Source organism: Drosophila hydei, unplaced genomic scaffold (genome assembly GCF_003285905.1).
Source record: "Drosophila hydei strain 15085-1641.00,03,60 unplaced genomic scaffold, DhydRS2 tig00000060-arrow-pilon, whole genome shotgun sequence".
In the NCBI taxonomy this organism is placed as follows: domain Eukaryota; kingdom Metazoa; phylum Arthropoda; class Insecta; order Diptera; family Drosophilidae; genus Drosophila; species Drosophila hydei.
This window is the reverse complement of record NW_022045656.1, coordinates 3,716,065-3,733,376: the sequence shown is the minus strand read 5'-3', so window position 1 is coordinate 3,733,376 and position 17,312 is coordinate 3,716,065. Positions and strand designations below refer to the sequence as shown.

Sequence of the window (17,312 nt, the reverse complement as noted above, 5' to 3'; positions counted from 1 at the left end):
GAAGAAGGTTTCAGCTAACTGACTAATTATTATCATCTAGGTAAGCAATTTCTATTTTTATAATTATTCACGACATGCATTTCAGGACAAACTTTAGAGGCTATCACTCGAAACGCAGACCTTGACTTCCAGTTCGATTTATTTCCAGATCGTATAAAATATATTCCTTTTATCAATTGTAACTATTATAAACATAATAAGCAGTAAGTTTAGCTGCCCTTTAATGTAACTTTATTGAGTTAAGCTTTAATAAAAATAATATAAAAACAGGCAGACAGTGGGACAGCTGAAAAAAGAGCCATTTGCAAGATCAAGATCGCACTCGGCTTCGATCGTGGATCAGAGATCTGCAGTGCAAGCAGCTGAAAGTTTTAGTATATTGCCGTTAGACTTTGCTTTGTTGTGGAGCCGACAAATGAGCCCGATACTCGCCCATTTTATGATATTCATATCAGCGGGCAATCGACATGATCAGCATCGACAGACAACGAACCACAACAGAAAATGGCCCTAGGAGATCATCGGCGACCAACTATGGCCTATGAATCACTTACATCAACGAGCCAGCCAAACAGATCACAAGCTAGCCGTATCCGCCAACCTACTTCTACACTTAAAGAAACCACACTGAAAAATCTAAGAATTTAGACCTCAATTTCAATTTCTTATGCCTGACCAAATTTTCCAAATGTCCCTAAAGGATTTCCGATCGAAATTGTATCTAAGACTTGAAGCTTAATATATATTGCAGTTCGATAGGATTTTCTCTGAGTGTACTCTGCACAGATGAAGTCTTTCGGCTTTTGCATCGATGCAGCTTGCCACCTCGGGCAGAAACAGGCTACCACAGCTACCCATGCACAAATTGGGGCGTTGAGCTGTCTGTCCGCAGCTCGTGCGACTGTAAACTATGCAGATGTCGGATTAGCGACGTTGATGCCCATTCCAAATAGAAGCTATGCAAGCTCTCGAATGCACCACATGCACATCAGCGGATGCACTAACTGAATTTAAAGGGCTTTAAAGCGCAAGTTCCTATCGATTTTATGTCCTGCCCAAAAATAAACAGCGAATGCTGCTGATAAGTGGAAAGAGGAAAGTGAAAAGTGAAAAAGTAGCAAAATTGAGCTCGAAATGCCAATTGCATTTTCAACTTTGTCCTGCAAAAGAGAAGTCCACATACATACGTACACGCAGAGATACAGATACAAGCTTTATTGTTGTGGGCGGAATGCTGTGGACGTGGTACATGGACTCGGAAATGTAGATGTCAGAGCTCCTAATTGATGATATATGGCTCATGCTTTTGGAACTTTCCATTACCCTCTTAATGAATGGAGGCTGTCCTGCACAGGGATGCAAGGATGCACGGATATCAAAAGCTACACGATGTGTAGGAAGCTCAGCGTAGGCGAGTTTCCATTTCGTTTATACGTGGAAGCCGCAGCTGGGGTGCCACGATGTCAGCTTGTAATTTGAGACATGCACTTGCGCCGAGTATAGTTCAGCTAAAGTTAATAAGTACAAATCAGATTGCTTTGCCATTCGCTACAGCATAAAAAGTAAAGTAAAGTTGTGACTCTCGTTCGACATATTTCAAGAGCTTGACATTGAGAAAAGCTACAAATTTAAATACACTGACTTTATAGAGGGAAAACACCATTTGTTATTCTAGTATAGCTAAATGCCTGAGACTCAAGTATACCTTATTTTCTTAGCTGGATATATTATATACTTTTAGTCTATGTATGCGATATATATAAGGATATATACGGGAATTTAGAAACACATATGAATGCATATACTTGACAAACGCTGTCAGGATCTAGTTTTCTGTTTGAAGATAGTACGCGCCAAGTCCACGTGCTCTGAGAGTATATCGGTTCGGTTCGTGCAAGTGAGAGAGCAGTTGCGCTGCCCTCGGGAAAGGGACAGCTAGCACGCATTGGCCGACACGTTGACAATGGTGACAGGAACACACCCAGGCCGCATTCAGAGCTCGGCAAACATGACAAGCCGGCGCAACGAATCGCCATTTTGCGCTGTCCTATGGTTGGTCCCTTGGCTGATCATCCTGTCACGCGTTCGACGTTTTCGTTTATGTTTGTATCTTGTGTTTGCTAAAACGTTAAAATAAATTAAATAAAATAAAATAAAAGGCGAAAATCTCTCGAAAATGACACTAAAATCTACGGCTCGCTGCCTCTCGCTCTTTCTTTCTCTCTCTGCCTCTGTCTTCCTCTTTTTCAGCTTATTGATTGGATTTAACTTCACACATCGTGTGGATCGCCTGGCTTACGAGCTGGCACTGAGCACAATTTTATTGTTGGCTTGCGATTAGTTCCGATTGGCACTGGCAGGATCGAAGATCCTTGCGATCCTCGCATGTGTTCGCTCATCAATAGCTGAGCGGCAATGAATCCGGCCTCTTGTCCATTTACTGCAGATTAGCGACGGCTCGCAGTTGCAGATGCAGTTGCTGTTGGAGTCATAGTCGAATTCGCAGCTGCCGATCGTGCAATTTGTTGCGCCTCACCATGAATGCCTCCTACTTGCCACATTGCCACATCGTGCATTGTTTTTGTCGTGCGACTAATTATTTATGGGCTTATTTATGGGTTCCAGCGTTAACCAGACACAATTTGGGGGTTACAAATCGATAAGGATCGGCTCGATCGCCGTGGCATGCAGTCAAACTTGACGACAGCTCAAAGGGTACCGGGTTACTTTAATTATGAGTAGCCAGAGGCTCACTCCTCCAGCGAGCAGTTGCAGGATTCCAAAATATTAAGAAGAAGAAAATAAGCACTCCATTGATCATCAGCATTGACTCTGCAATGCAACTCAAGGAGTTGAATACATATCTTAAGAATGTATCAATTAAACAAGGCCTTCAAACAAGGCCTTCAATCAACTTAGAACAAAATGAGGCTCAATAGCTATTTAACTTAATTGGGCTTTATGTTTAGTATCTAGGAATCAGTGGGTTGTCTTCTTAGAGCACTCACTCTCCACAGCTGGAAAGCTGTCCAATTTGTGCAATGATATATTTATGCGGCTCAATAGACATCAACACGTCGCGTCTGAGTTATATGTAGATTTGTGATACTCCTTTGCTTTATTACCCACGAGGCACTCTACGAACGACTGCGACTGCGACTGCGACGGCGACGGCGACCTGCACTTCCTACAATATAATCATTTTATCTTGAATGTGCCCTGCAACGCCCACAGCGGACACGCCCATAGCTGAACCGCAAAAGGCGAGCGGCGGCTGAGACAGAGGCTGAGGCTGAGGCTGAGGCTGCAATCGAAAAAAAATTGTACGTGCTGTCATCGATCGCGATCGTGGGATACGCGGACAGAGGAGACTCGAGCAACAGTCAGGTGATAAAGCTGCAACAGTTGGCCCCAATGTCCAGCCAGGCGGACTCTCCACTCTCTGGCTACATGGCTAATGTGATTACAGACTTTAAGTTTATAAACATGGGCCAGGCCGCTGCCTACCGAGAGTTGGCTCAGCAGCCGCCGGTCCACATCCACATCCATATCCACAGACACAGACACAGATACAGACGCAAGCTCAGCTTCAGCTTCAGCTTCAGATCCGAACGGCCCTCCTGTTGCGTTGCAATTACGGCGCGTGCAGGCGACCCTCGATCCCAGTACCTCGATGCCTCGTTGCACTCCCTTCTCGTATGCCGGTCGGCCTCTGCCTGATGAATTCTTATTAGCTGCCTTTGGTGTCGGCTGCGCAGTTATGAGCGGCAAACTTCAACCGACGCGTCGGTCGCTTCCTCATAACTTTTGCTCTATTTTTCTTGCTGCTTCGTTCTGGCCCGACTCGCGGGATCTCCCTGGAGCTGTCGATGTGTCTGGGGCCCCAGCATTGCGGATTTGTCGGATAACGCTGCTGCCTCGCTGTCTGCCGCCACAGCAACCAGCCGTCTTCGTTGTCAGCGCGAGGCACGCGCAAATCCCTAATGGAATTCAGCTCAACGTCGAGGCGTGGGCCAGAGAGGAGAGCTAAGCGGCCAGTGGAGGCCATTGGCTCGACTTGCTCAAAGCTCATATTGTGCGGTGAGTGAATCATTGGGATTAAAAACCAGAAAGATTGAATGATGAAATTAAAAATCAAAATATTCCAAAATTGTAACAACAAAAAGGCATTTCATATTGAATATACAGACAAGTATTATATATTTAATTGAATGCTTAATGTTTATCTCACTGCTTCACATGCTATTTTTATGCTACCTCATAAAAGTATGCTACGATAATTAAGCAACCACACGGCTTCATCTTTTATTTGCTGCCTAAAAGTATGCAATAGAAATTTTGCGTCAGCCAAGTTCACTTGAACGACTCCGCCATATCCTTGCACTTACAGAAAGGATATAATCTACAAGATCAGGGCCTCAAAGACTTCAATTAGAAGGCCTGCAAGAAGACGGTTTCTAAATCTTTTACACAGCTGATGGCTCGAATTAATTGCAAAATTTGAGAAATTCCTCTCAGGAGATTCAAAAATATAAGAATAAAAATATATAATCGTGGAAGTTATTGCTGCTTAGATTATCCAATAGTTTTTAATGAAAATCAAATAAGTTGGCTATTGCGATTCTTTATTAATTATTTGGCGTGTTTTGTGGGATTTCCTTGATCTCCAGCTCTTTGAGCTAAGCTCAAAATTGTACAAATTGTGGATTCAAAGTGTAGGAGTTTTTCAGTGACATTCCAACGCTCTATGTTAGGTTATTTCCAGTTGCACTTTGACAACAATTGCGATTAACAAAATACATTACCCACCCACAGATACCGTCCAGATGCTTAAGCTTATCAAATCGACAGAAGTCGCTGGAAAGTATTCAGAGGGTTGTGGCAAAGCAAAAGTATTATATTTAATTCTCGCAGGAGCGAATAATATTACAGGGTATTTTAAGCGATATAGAGATAACAGCAGTATAATTTACACTTTAAACAGAATACTTTTTACAAATCTACAGAGACGTTGCGAGCGTTGGCAGTCAACTCGACTACTCATTGAGATCGACGCCCTCTCCATTCACCTGGATGGTGATGTAATCGCTGGCCTCAGTCTCGCCACGCTCACGCTGTGGATGGGCGGGAGCGGGGGCGGGAGGTAGAGGTGCGACACGTCTAGGCAGCGATTGCAAGGATATCTCGTCGTCCTGCCGTCCCATGAAGCGGCGACGAGTGCGTGCAAAGTCGAAGGTTTCCCGCTGCTTCTGGCGCGACTGGGCATACGAGGCATCCGTCAGCTGCTGCAGCGTTTGAGTGGAGCTGGTACGTCGCAATTGCCCCACCTCAGGCTGTGGCAACGTGCTGGTTGCTGCTGCCTGCCCCACCGACTGCCGCTGACGACCAAAGCACCCGGTCGCATAGCGTCCATCAGCGGAGCGCGAGCGACGTTGCCGAGCTGAGTCCCTGGTACTTAGCAGTTGCTGAGGGAACCAATAGTTAGATGACATCTATATCCAATAACTGTAATTTACCTGCTGCATTTCATCCTTGCGCAGACGTCGCAGGCCCTGCTGCTCCTCCAGCTTGTTGCTCATCTGAGCCATCCAGTCGCGTGCCTGTCGCAACGACAACGAGCTCTGCGATCGTTCTGGCAAGCGGGTTGGGAAGAGCATCTCGCGGGCACCTACCACGCTGCCGCTGTTCAGGACAAAGACGCGCGGGAAATCTATCACAAAGTCGCGGCTGCGTATCAGATCGGCCAAGGCGCTCGACTGGATTGGAGCCTGTGTCGCTGGCGCCGCTGCCATCGCCATCGACGTCGCTGTTTCCTGAGTCACACCAATCGCAGGATTCGGGGAATTGACGTTGCGGGCGATCCGCTCCGGCTCATACTCCAAGATGCTCTCCTCACTGCCCAGAAACTGAAACGAGAGAGCTTGAAAGATAGCGCCGATCCAAGGGAACGATCGAGCAGTTCCTTTCGAGTCGGTCCATGACATCTATCTACGGATGATAGGCCAAGCGTTGGGAGCACAGCGCGGCAACTACATTGCAAACAAGCGAAAGCGTTTTTCAAGTTCAATCAATTTATTTGGTCTTAAATATGCTTGAGTCGCACGTTTGGTTTTGGTTTAAGGTCTTAGCAAAAACTATATATGTTCTATATAATATAATTCATATGTATATATGTATGCAGTACATATCTGGCAATTGTAGCCGACAACTAATTAAGGCCCTAAGTCGTCTTCATGGCTCTAACTTGCCTTAAGCTCAGCGGGCAGTTTGCGGGTTCTTGTGGAAATGAAACTGAATGGAAATATATTCGTTCTTTGTCTTTCTTAGCAATGGATCGCAGATATGTTTTGTCTTAGGTATAAAACAAGTGTCCGAAACCCTGGAACTCGTCTCTAAGTGCATACATATTTATTTATATTTTATTTATACATATGCTCGTATGGTTATTTATGCTAAGATCCGTTTGAAGAGGATCACTCGAGAAAGCGTTAACGCAGCTGTGCTTGATTCTGATTAATGTAGCCTGCCTAGAGGCCAGCTTACCGAATTATCGACTATGAATCCATTGAATGGACTTGCGAAATCAAAGAGAGAAATTAAAATAAATAATATAACTAGCGGTACATTTATTCAATTTGAACAACTAAAGCTAAAAGCAAATACTTTGGCACCTTCGACATTATCTTTAAGTGTGTGTGTGGTTGTGAGGGTGTGTGTGGGTGCGCGTAGTATTATTGACTAGCAAAACAGGCGCTGATTTTGCTACAAATGATGTTGCATTAAATATTACAGCTACTAGGGCTACACGCTTTATGATTCATAATAATACATATACATAGTTAGAAATAATTATTAGTTATAGTAGTTATTGTAGTACTCGTAAATATTTCTGTATGCGCTTCTCACGTGTAATTTGTTTTCCGTTTTTCTTTTTGTTTTTGTTTTTGTTTCTCTATCGACAATTGGTACGCTTAAATTTAGAACTTAAATATAGAACTTATAGAACTCTGCATATTTTCGTTAATCTTTTCTCTTTTTGTTTCTTTTTTTTCTTGAATGTGCGTGGGTCTTCAGTTCCGTGTCTACAGACTTGGCCGAGTAGAGCAATTTCATTGTCTAATTAGGTTCTTTGCACGCTCCAATTGGAGTTGTCACCATAGCTTAGAAGCTCCGTTCCTGCTCAGCGTTAAGTACACTGTGTGCACTGCTTCGTACTGCTTTCCACTGCTTATTCGGCAAGCAGCTACAGCACGCATATTTACATGGTAAGTACGCAGCACGTAGAATGTAGGATTTAAATATATGCATGTATATATAGGTTTATACGTAACTATATGGATACGAGGATTACTTATAGATCAGTTTGGTCAGGCGACTTAGACGTCAGTCACCTGGCGACTGGCAGTGCAAATGATTTGCGGCATTGTCGCCGGTGCAGAGTTCCGTCTGCCGCGTTCAACTGACCCACCCAGTGACTGTTGCTGCTGCTGTTGCAACTGTTGTTGCGGCTGGTAACTACTGCTAGGACTACGCTGATGATAGCTGATAGCACTAGGATTAAAGCTATTGATGTTGTGCGGTGGCAGGGCTACCACAATGACAGGCAACACCTCCTCGGCGGCACCTGGGCCAGCAGCAGCAGCAACACCTGCAGCGCCAGCTGCTGCTGCTGCGGCTGCTGCTGCTGCTGATGGCGCATTGTGCTGTGGACTGGGCGTTTGATAGATTTGATCACCCACCACATAGCCGTAGAACTTGAGCACATCCAGCTTGCACATGGGGCAGGTGCGATGCTCAATCAGCCATGGATCGATGCAGTTCTTGTGGAACTCGTGTCTGAAATAGGCGCACAGCTCAGTCAACTTACTCTACGAAGAGTGGCTCATGTCATGCACTTACTTGCAGGGCAGTATGCGTATTATATCAGCGGGCTTGTAGGACTCAATGCATATGGCACAGCAGTCACTGTCCAAGTCCTTCTCATCGGTCATCTTGCCCGTCTTAGTTGGAATTTTCATAATGGCCTTCTTTGTTACTGAGCAAAGATTGCGCTGCAACACACATAATTAATTATAACTGTTTAAGTTATTTACAAGGTCAGGTATATCTCACCGACTGCTGATCCTTTGCTTGCATATAACGGAATCTCTGTATGTAGTAAAAGATAAGCCACACCAACGAAATAATCATTAGCACAATGAACGATATCGACACAAATAGAACAGAAGTGCTGAAAAGGTAAAAACTAACTTTAGTAAAATGTTTTTACATTAAATATTATTAAATATATCTTTGGAGTTGGCTCGGATTGGAAAGCTCCTGCTGAACAGCAACATTTGTCACCATATATTAACATGGGGACGTAGCTCAGTGGTAGAGCGCTCGCTTCGCATGTGAGAAGTCCCGGGTTCAAACCCCGGCGTCTCCAGTTTGAGTTATTCTTCTATTCAATTTTATTTTAAAATTATTAACTTTTCTAAGTCAAGCTCAATATAAGGATCACATTACATTTGTAACAAATATCCTTTCATCATTAGTTTTAAACTACCGTGGAAATTATTTTTTTTCAAGTAATAAACTCTTGGTATGTTGAAAGCAGTTTTTGCTGCAGTCCAAATTAAGGAAAGCAGTGCAATCCATCCCTCAATGCGAAGTACTTTAGTATATTGTTAAGTACTATCACACAGTTGTTGTAAGTAAATCATATTGCATATACCTTCCAATCGGGGACGTAGCTCAGTGGTAGAGCGCTCGCTTCGCATGTGAGAAGTCCCGGGTTCAAACCCCGGCGTCTCCATTAAGATGTAATCTAATTTTTATTTTTTTTTAATTTTTACACATCCTTCAGTCTAACTGGCCTACTACTTTCTGGTCCTAATTTTTAAATTTCCTAATCACTCACAAGAACGTTTCATATACATTTCACAATGAGTAAATTAATGCAAAAAGAAAGCAGTGTACATTGCTTACAAAGCAGTGCAGATGCACAACTTTCTTCCACTTGGCTTAAGTACAGTATTTTTCAGAACCCGTTTTCATGGGGACGTAGCTCAGTGGTAGAGCGCTCGCTTCGCATGTGAGAAGTCCCGGGTTCAAACCCCGGCGTCTCCAATCGAGTAAAGGTTCTAACTTTTTAAAATATTTTATTTTATTTTGCTTACCGATTTAAACTACTGACAGATCTCACACCCCGTCGTCCCTCGATAATGGAAATGGTTACATTAATTCCTTTGTCAACGGTGCTGGCCAGATCGAGTCCAATCGCTTGATACGTAATCACAGCAGCAATATTGCCTGGATAATGCGAAATTAGTTAGGCTGAATACTTTTTGAATGCACAGAATGCAGCTTACGATTCTTATTCTTGATCTGCATCTTCTCCAGCTGCATAACCTGCTTATCATTGTAGATTATGACCCCGGCGGCGTTGTACTGATGCACATGCTTCACCTTATCCTCGAACGTGCAACGTCCGCGTCGCACTAACGCAATCCATGTCACGCCTTTGTCGGGCAGCGGCATGCCGAGGGTGCCGCGTATATAGGGTGTGCATGCAAAATCGTCGCTAATATCATCAGCGGTGCTAATGTGAATCAGACGTCCAGTCACATTAAGCACACGGCCCTCGCCGTAGCGGGCTTTCTCTTCGGAAAAGTCGACTTCCCTGCCAATGTTCTGGCTATCCACATAGGACCAATTGAGAAAGGCGAAGTTGTAAAAGTCCATAGTGAGGCGCTCCTCGCCTATGCTGGTATACGAGTGCGTCGCATTCGCTGGTCGAAAATATCGCTCCAGATCCTGATTCGCAATCGTCATGGCCGCCACCAAAGTGGTCGTCGTTGTGGTTGAGGTCAAGTGGGGCTGACCACCCAACAGCAGCACAAGGCATGCCAGCAGCAGCATTTCCTGGCAGTACATAGCCCGGCTGGAGATCTCTTACTCTTTTTTTATTTGCCTTACAGCTCTATCCGGTTTACAAGCGTTTCGTATGTCTAAATACTGCGCAACATTTGCTCCTACAACTGCGAGGTTTACCAGAGTCGTTTAACTACTGAAACGATTAAAAACAAAACCAATAAAGTATTTAAAAATCAAGTCGTTAAAAGCAATTTTAGGCATAGTCGAAGTCAGTGAAAACTGTGGGGCCGCTCGCTCAGCTCGCGATAAGCGGCCATATTTATAGATTCGTATTTATTGGAGCCCTTGTTAAATACTAACAGCAGTGATAAGCGCCTTATCACTTGACAAGTTCCTATTGAAAAGTCTAAACTTTCGAATGAATAAGCCTTTCACTCTTGCGACAATAAATAATATATTGAATGAATATATATTAAAGTATAATCACAGATTGTAAAAAAGGAAGTTAAAGCAGATCTAAAATTGATAAGGCCGCGAAGAAAATTGTTTTATTCTCTGCTAAAATATCTTAATTGAAAATGTTTTAAAAAAGAAATGTAGAACACGAAATTTTGAAGACAGACGTGATAAGTCTTATGGATTAATAACTTCTACCACTACAAACTATTTACATAGCCCGACAGTAATCTTATTGAGATGATATCATGCCTATTATATTTAATGATTATTTATTGTCTTTAAGTGCTATTGAGAAATGAATAAGCGATTCAATATCAAGACAATATGGATATATATATTCATTCAATTCCATAATAATGACATTTTATTTGGGAACGCGTTAGATCTTACAGCTTGCAGAAATAGATATAGCAATCTATATAGATAAACTAGAGATATTGCAGCTTATATATCATCGGATAATATTCTGACAGTTATTCATTGTATAGCCAGTAAGTAGCCATTGAAATCATGGTTGAGCTTTCGAAAAATCGTTAATACCTTATGAATTTATGAACAACAACAGTTTTGTGGGTCAGACACAAATCATATTTTGGGCTCAGCTATACATGGAACCGAACTGTTGTGCAGTTTTAAGCAGACGGCGAATTCCTTAGTTTCCTGCATTTTGGCCATTTCGTTGCGCTGAAGGCCAATGCCACTGGCAAAGGCGTTGCCATTAATAATTTGGCCGGTGCTCCACTTGCCTCGCCCCGTTGGCGGCCTTCTCTTCTCCAGCTGTGTCAGGGAAATGCAATGCATTTAAATATTTTATTTCGTGTTGCCAGGGCTAGAGCCAAATGGCAAACGGGTGGCTCGAAAGACTCGTGGGTGTGCGGCTGACACTGAAAAGTGGTTCAGCAAGCCACCAGCCACCAGCCACCAGCCACCAAGACCACCGATCCAACGACCACTGCATAAAGCCCAGAGCAGGCAACCAGTTCCAGTTTTCCTTTCTTACAAAAAGAGACACGCGGCATCTGCTTGGACACCTACTTGTTATACATAAAATTCGCTCTCCTCGCCCACCCTCTTCCTCTCCTTTCGACGCGACTTCTGGTTATAATAAATTTAATTTCTATATGCACTCAGTTTTTAGCAGTCAGCTCGGCCAGCCAAACAAGAGAGCCAGCGATTCCGCCAATTGAATACAAAACTTTATTATGACGCCTATTTATGCTCGTTTTATTCATTGTGTGGGTATGTGTGTGTGTGTGTGTGTGAGGGCGTAGGGCACTTATTTAGCCTTCTATAGCTACTGGTTATGCCTATAAGCCAACTTAGGATGCGCTGTCTGCTTGATTCGTATTGGTTAAGCAAACTTTTAACAAATTTGTGTAAACAAACTTCAAGTGGCAAGCTCAAAGAGTAGCAGTGCGAGAAGTTACTTAACAATTTATAGCTACAAGAGCAAACTTAGTACGCATTGCCTTAGGAACGTTAAATAGCGCAACTTAGAATCACGAACTAGCAGTGGCAGGTTCTGTTATCCAGTAGCAACATGAGTAAATATTATCGATACATTAACTTATTTTTTAATATTATGTCAGAAAGTTTGCTCAGCTGCACAGCTGCAGCTTTATTTGTAGTTGTAGCGCCCTTTTACGTCGCTTAGGTCTGGCCAAAATGTCTCTTCAATTGGCCCAATGCACGTTTTGCATGCATCGTTGCATTTTATTTTATTTGTTGTTGTTTGTGTTGTTGCAGTTGCTCTTGGCATGTGGATAAGCGGCCAGGACAAGGGCAGCGATCGATGGAGTGGGGCGAGAGTGGGGCAAGTGCTTAGCCTTAATGGGGACAGAGTTGGTGGGCAGCCACCGACTTGGCCAACAGTTGCGGAACGAGCTGTGCCAAAAAAAAGCGCAAACGATAACAACAACAACAACTGCAGTGAGTGAACACGCGGCCTGTTTAGGATAATGACCCTGAAAGCTTGTTGTTGTCGCTAGCAAGCAAATAAAAAAATGCAGTAAATATTTGTCCCACTGTGCGAGCTGAAAATAAGAGTGAAAAATGGCCAAAAATTGAATTTGGTATTCAATTTTTGTATCGTTTATTTATTGCTTTATTTGTTGTGCGTGCGTGTGTGAGTCTGTGTGTGTATGCACGTTAAAATTATGCAAGGAGTGGCCATAAACCGAACTGCTCTTAAAATATATTTAAAGAGTTGCTGAGTGCGATGTAGGAAAAGGTTGAAATTCCAAATATTCGATTTATAATGGAAAATATTTGCATGCTAAGAGCCGAGGTAAGCTCAGCGGTACAACTGAATTCCCACGTTAATTAATAATTGTAGTTAACACTATTTGAATTCGTCTCTTCACAGCTTGTTGTTGTTGCTATGATTGCACTTGTTATTGTTTATTTATATAAACCGATTTCACTGTTACTAAATTACGTTTCGCGCATTATTTGGCCAACTGCCAGCTGAACGAAGTGTTTCCCCTCACACATATAAATAAAGCGCTTTAATTGTTTCTTTTTCCCACTCTCTTTGCCTCTCTCTGTCTTTTATTTATTTCTTTTTATATAGAATTGTGCACTATTTTTAGTATATTTATATTGCGTATTTATGCATTTTTGATCATATCTTTGTTTACTGTTTTTTTTTCTTAACTATCAAAGTTAAGCTCTCCACAGGTGCAGCTATTTTTATTCAATTTCCCAGTTATTGTTTTACATTAAGCTTCCTTAAATAAAATAAAATGAAAGTTCAGCTCTTTTCAGCAAATACAATTTATAAAATTGCCATAAATCAACAAATATCGAGAAGTAAAAATAAAATGATTTAAGAGCAAATAAACGCAGCCTTTCATAGATTCCGTTAAATAAATAAACAAAGAGATATCTTATTTTTGAGCACAAACTCATACTCACAAGTGCACTCACATAGATACTCGTCCGTTTGTGTATCGAAACGTGATTTGCAAAAACAGAAAACGTGATACGCATGGATAATGGATTTTGCAATACGAGTCTTTTATCTAGCGGCCAGTGCTTGTCGCTTCATATCGAAAATAAATCAAATAAATAAATATTTAATTGATGTGCTTTTCGTATACCTAATGAACAGACGCTTTATTAAATTCGAATCTTCACAAGTTCATAAAAGCCAAAGGATGCTCAACTAAAGAGCTCAGCTGAGGAGGAAGTCAAACAAAGTTGGCGGCAATTAAAATGTGATTAACAATAATTCGGCATTTAAATTCAAGACATGTGCTGCACACTTAGCTCATGTGATGGCATGAGCAGCACATTCTATAAGGAAGAAGATACGTAGAGGAAGCCTTGAGTAGGTTTTCTGCTTGAAATATGTTGAACAGGTAAACGCAAGCAGCGAGCCATCGACTGACTAGAAGATACCTGCGCACGCACATACCTTAAAGCAAGCTCGATCTCTGACACACATATCTGTCTAGAATCGTATGTGTATGTAATATTGTCCTATAAACTAACTTCATAATATATAAAAAACTTACAAAATTTATTTAGATTTCTAATTCGTTAGTTTCGCAACTTTCCTCAACAAATTGCGAACACTTAAATTTATACAAATTAAATTGCTATTAACGATTTTGCAGAAAGCGCGCAGAGTTGGGCTTTTGTTAGCCGCAATTCCACTTTTCGCTGCCATTATTAAACCACAAAAGGGATGAGGGGAGTCGAGGTTTATGGAAAAGTTTTCATTTAACATTTGAGTGATTTTGATGCGTTTTATTGCGCTCCGTTGGCTTTAATGCATTTCGTTGAACTCTACACTAAACACGACCAACAACAACAACAACAACAAAAGTAACAATGAAATTTAGCGCGAAATGACAGAAAAAATTACAGGTGTAACAGGTAGCACGGAAACGTGCACTGATTACGGCTTTAATTTATGCAGTTGTTTAAGATTTCAGAGCACTAGATGTAATAGTTCATATAGTAAATAGATGTGTAAGGAATCATTTGTGTTGCTTTAGCGCTGATTACGTAAATCAGCAGCAGCAACAGCAATGATTACAAAAGCCAATGGCAGCAATTAGCGTGTTGCAAGCGCTAAAGAACTTCAACTGAACTGGCTCGCCCTTCAATTAGACTTGCGCCATTTGGTTGCCAATGGAGCCAGTTACCCCTCACCCGCTGCCCCCTGCCAGAGCACGCCTTTGGTGACCCTCTCTATGCTTGCCCCACTGCAATAGACGCATTTCAATTTGCTAAACGACGCTCGTGCCCAAAGTGTTGCCAAGTGCAGAAGGCGAATGAATGTTTGTGCGTGTGCGTGTGTGTGTGGGTGGCTGTATGACTGTGCACTTGTAAATGTCTCTAAGCTGTGCTGTCAGCTGCTCGATTGGGAAAGCAACCATCTTAAAACAGAGTCGAAAGAGTAGAGTTTCTGAATTTACGAATGATACATCATAGTATACCTTGTTAAGGCGTAGCTCTTCGTAGTATTTATCTGCATCTAAAATTTAACAATGATATTTAATCATACTGAAACAATGGACTTGAGGCCGAAAGTGAACTTAAATAGCTTAGAATAACTAGAGTTTTTTGCTTGGCGTTGTAATTTTAACCTTTTATTAATTGACAATTTTGACAAATATTTTTGTGTAACTTCTTCACATTTCGATTTCTGAATGTTTCAACTCGTTTATTTTTCGATATTAAGAAATTTGCTTTCAATTCAGTTAGTTTTTGATTCTTCCTGAACGCTGACTGAATAAGCCTGCTCTAAGTGTCCAGGGTGCTTGACCTCCCGCTGCTTGGCAATTGGGGCTCCATTAGCACATTTCGACTTGGATCATGGCTCTTGACTTGACTCAACTGTCGACTGTTGGCTGTCGACTGTCAGCTGCAGGCTGCAGAGAGCCAGCTCAAGTCGATTCATTTCGTCGAGCGGAATTGGCAAAGGAGCAAAACTTTCAAGGCTGTCATGTCGATTGCACTCGTGTCTAAGGGATTATATTGGTAATTAAATGCGAAAACAGGAAAATGGGAAATGCGAACCGCACAACACGACAGCAAAGTCGCATAAAACTTTGCCCAGTTAGCATACTATTTGTGGTGTGAAATCTGGAGCTGGCCAACTTTTTGATGGAGAGTTTTTCGTACGACGATTGGTTCTCACGCGCTTAAGTATTTCCATGCTTCCTTTCGATATAGTCTTTGGCAGAATTAGAGACTGTTGCACCTAATATATTTGTATATAAATTTCATATTTGTTCTCTTCAACACATCGCCAACCACTTTGTGGTTGGTTCGCTGGCGATATATTATCTTTCACTCAGTTGTCGTTGACGGCTGCTTCTGGCTTACTATCGACCAGTGACAATTACAAAAGCCACAAGGCAACTGAAATTAAGTAATCATAGGCCGTAAGTTATAAATCGAATTTCATATTTCGTTTCACTCTTATTGCACTTATCAGAGAACACTCTCGGCGTATTTGTTTGTTTTTCTCTATATATTTTTTTAGTATTTGCGCAGCAAGAAATGTTTTCTCTGTCGTTGCTTGGCTTATGATAGTGGCATAGTAGAGTACATATATATTGCCATCTCTCTCGCTCTCGCTCTTTCGCTCTCTTTGGTTGTCTCAGTGTGTGATGTCTCATAAGTTAACTGGCAGAATGCTTGGCACCTTGTTTCTTGTTGCTGTTTGGCGACTGCTGTTCCGCTTGTTTGCATATTGCAACATCTGTGCAAGCGAAACCAATTTAAAACATACGCCACCACATGCTCACACTCGCACACACACATGCAGCCACACCCACACTTGGCTGTTAGAGACCTTTTTCAGCATGCACATAGTGCCTGCTAAAAATAACCAACCGCAGCCACATTTGTTGTTCGCCTGTTTCGTCTCATTTCTCATCGCTCGCTTCACTTCCTTTGGAACTGCACTTCGCTCTCCGTTCTTGTAGCAATCCTTGACTTTATTTATGGGCTTTGCCTTTGAGTTCTTAATTTACAGATGAATGTCTGGTTCACTTGTAATTCCTAATTGGTCACATATTTTGCACATTAACACTTTGATCTTCGACAGTTAATTAGTTTGGCTTAGGTCACTTTCAACTTGAGCTCAGTAAACAAACTTCAGCTTCAGGATTCAAGTCACTCAGACAGCTCGCTAAGCACTATCGAGTATATTCCACTCTATGCAATTGATTTGAAGACTTAGCTGATTTTCTATTCCCAAACGCTTATCATTGGTCTTAGCGAACATAGACGAGTATTTCCGTGACCCACATAAGTTGAACAAAAAAAAAAAATCATAAGAGAAAAATGCAGTTGTAAAGTTGATCTAAATAATGCAGAGACCGACAGGAAATGTGGACTCGGCTCTTGCTGGGAGGAAGCTCTTCAAGTTGTTTGTTTTATTTTGACACAAATTGAAAAAACGCTTCGCGCTTGAGCAAAGACCAACTGAAAAGTTTAAATGAAGTTGTTGAAACTTCCGCTTGACTTTCTGCAATGCCACACTGAAAACTGTGCAGCAAGTGCTCTAGTATCTGTGGCACATAAATCATTTTACGAAATTATACACAAAATCCGATTTATTGCGAAACTTTCAGTTCAAAGCGAATAAAATACCGTATCGATAAGAAGCAGCATTGGTAAGATTTACATTCGCCAAAAACAATTCTCCACTCGCCAATGAGATGGAAACATAAAGCAGCTGGCCCTACCAGGGGTGCCAAAAAGGGGCGAGGGGAGGAGGGGCGTTGGCTGTTGGTCTTCTAAGTGAGTCTCTAATTACCGCCGGCTGCTGCAAAGATTCAAATTGCGTGCTCAGTTCTTTTTTGCTGAGTACTTTTGCTTTCGTCAGAGCTCCAATTGTTCAACTGTGAATTGGGGCTTCCAGTTGTAGATGGGCGCTAGGGTCTGGCAGACAGCCAACGCGTTTTCTTTTTATATTTGGCAAATGCATTTTAATGTCACTTTACTGCAAATTGTCAGTGCAGCGCATTCAT

At 42.1% G+C, this 17,312-nt stretch overlaps 1 protein-coding gene and 3 non-coding genes across 8 annotated transcripts in view; 3 read left to right on the top strand and 1 right to left on the bottom strand.

Annotated features, from left to right (window-relative positions):
• Positions 1–4,881: 4,881 nt before the first annotated feature.
• The window catches only part of LOC111593751 (protein goliath), a 33,591-nt gene continuing 21,160 nt past the window's right edge, over positions 4,882–17,312 (bottom strand). Inside the window, exons 1-9 of one of the 5 annotated variants that reach the window (XM_023306776.2) lie at positions 15,349–15,651; positions 14,766–15,293; positions 9,354–10,051; positions 9,162–9,294; positions 8,113–8,230; positions 7,900–8,051; positions 7,740–7,836; positions 5,517–5,906; positions 4,882–5,465 (exon numbers count right to left, since the gene is read on the bottom strand). In XM_023306776.2, the coding sequence (XP_023162544.1) occupies positions 5,037–5,465; positions 5,517–5,906; positions 7,740–7,836; positions 7,900–8,051; positions 8,113–8,230; positions 9,162–9,294; positions 9,354–9,918 (1,884 nt within the window). In that variant the 5' untranslated portion in view covers positions 9,919–10,051; positions 14,766–15,293; positions 15,349–15,651 and the 3' untranslated portion in view covers positions 4,882–5,036. Of the gene's footprint in view, positions 5,466–5,516; positions 5,907–6,906; positions 7,837–7,899; positions 8,052–8,112; positions 8,231–9,161; positions 9,295–9,353; positions 10,052–14,765; positions 15,652–17,312 lie in introns of those variants that run through there. The other 4 variants (XM_023306757.2, XM_023306767.2, XM_023306784.2 and 1 more) reach the window with 4 other exon arrangements.
• Positions 8,357–8,428, top strand: Trnaa-cgc. The gene has a single exon. It is a non-coding gene; the product is annotated as a tRNA-Ala (tRNA).
• Positions 8,726–8,797, top strand: Trnaa-cgc. Its single transcript has one exon. It is a non-coding gene; the product is annotated as a tRNA-Ala (tRNA).
• Positions 9,040–9,111, top strand: Trnaa-cgc. Its single transcript has one exon. It is a non-coding gene; the product is annotated as a tRNA-Ala (tRNA).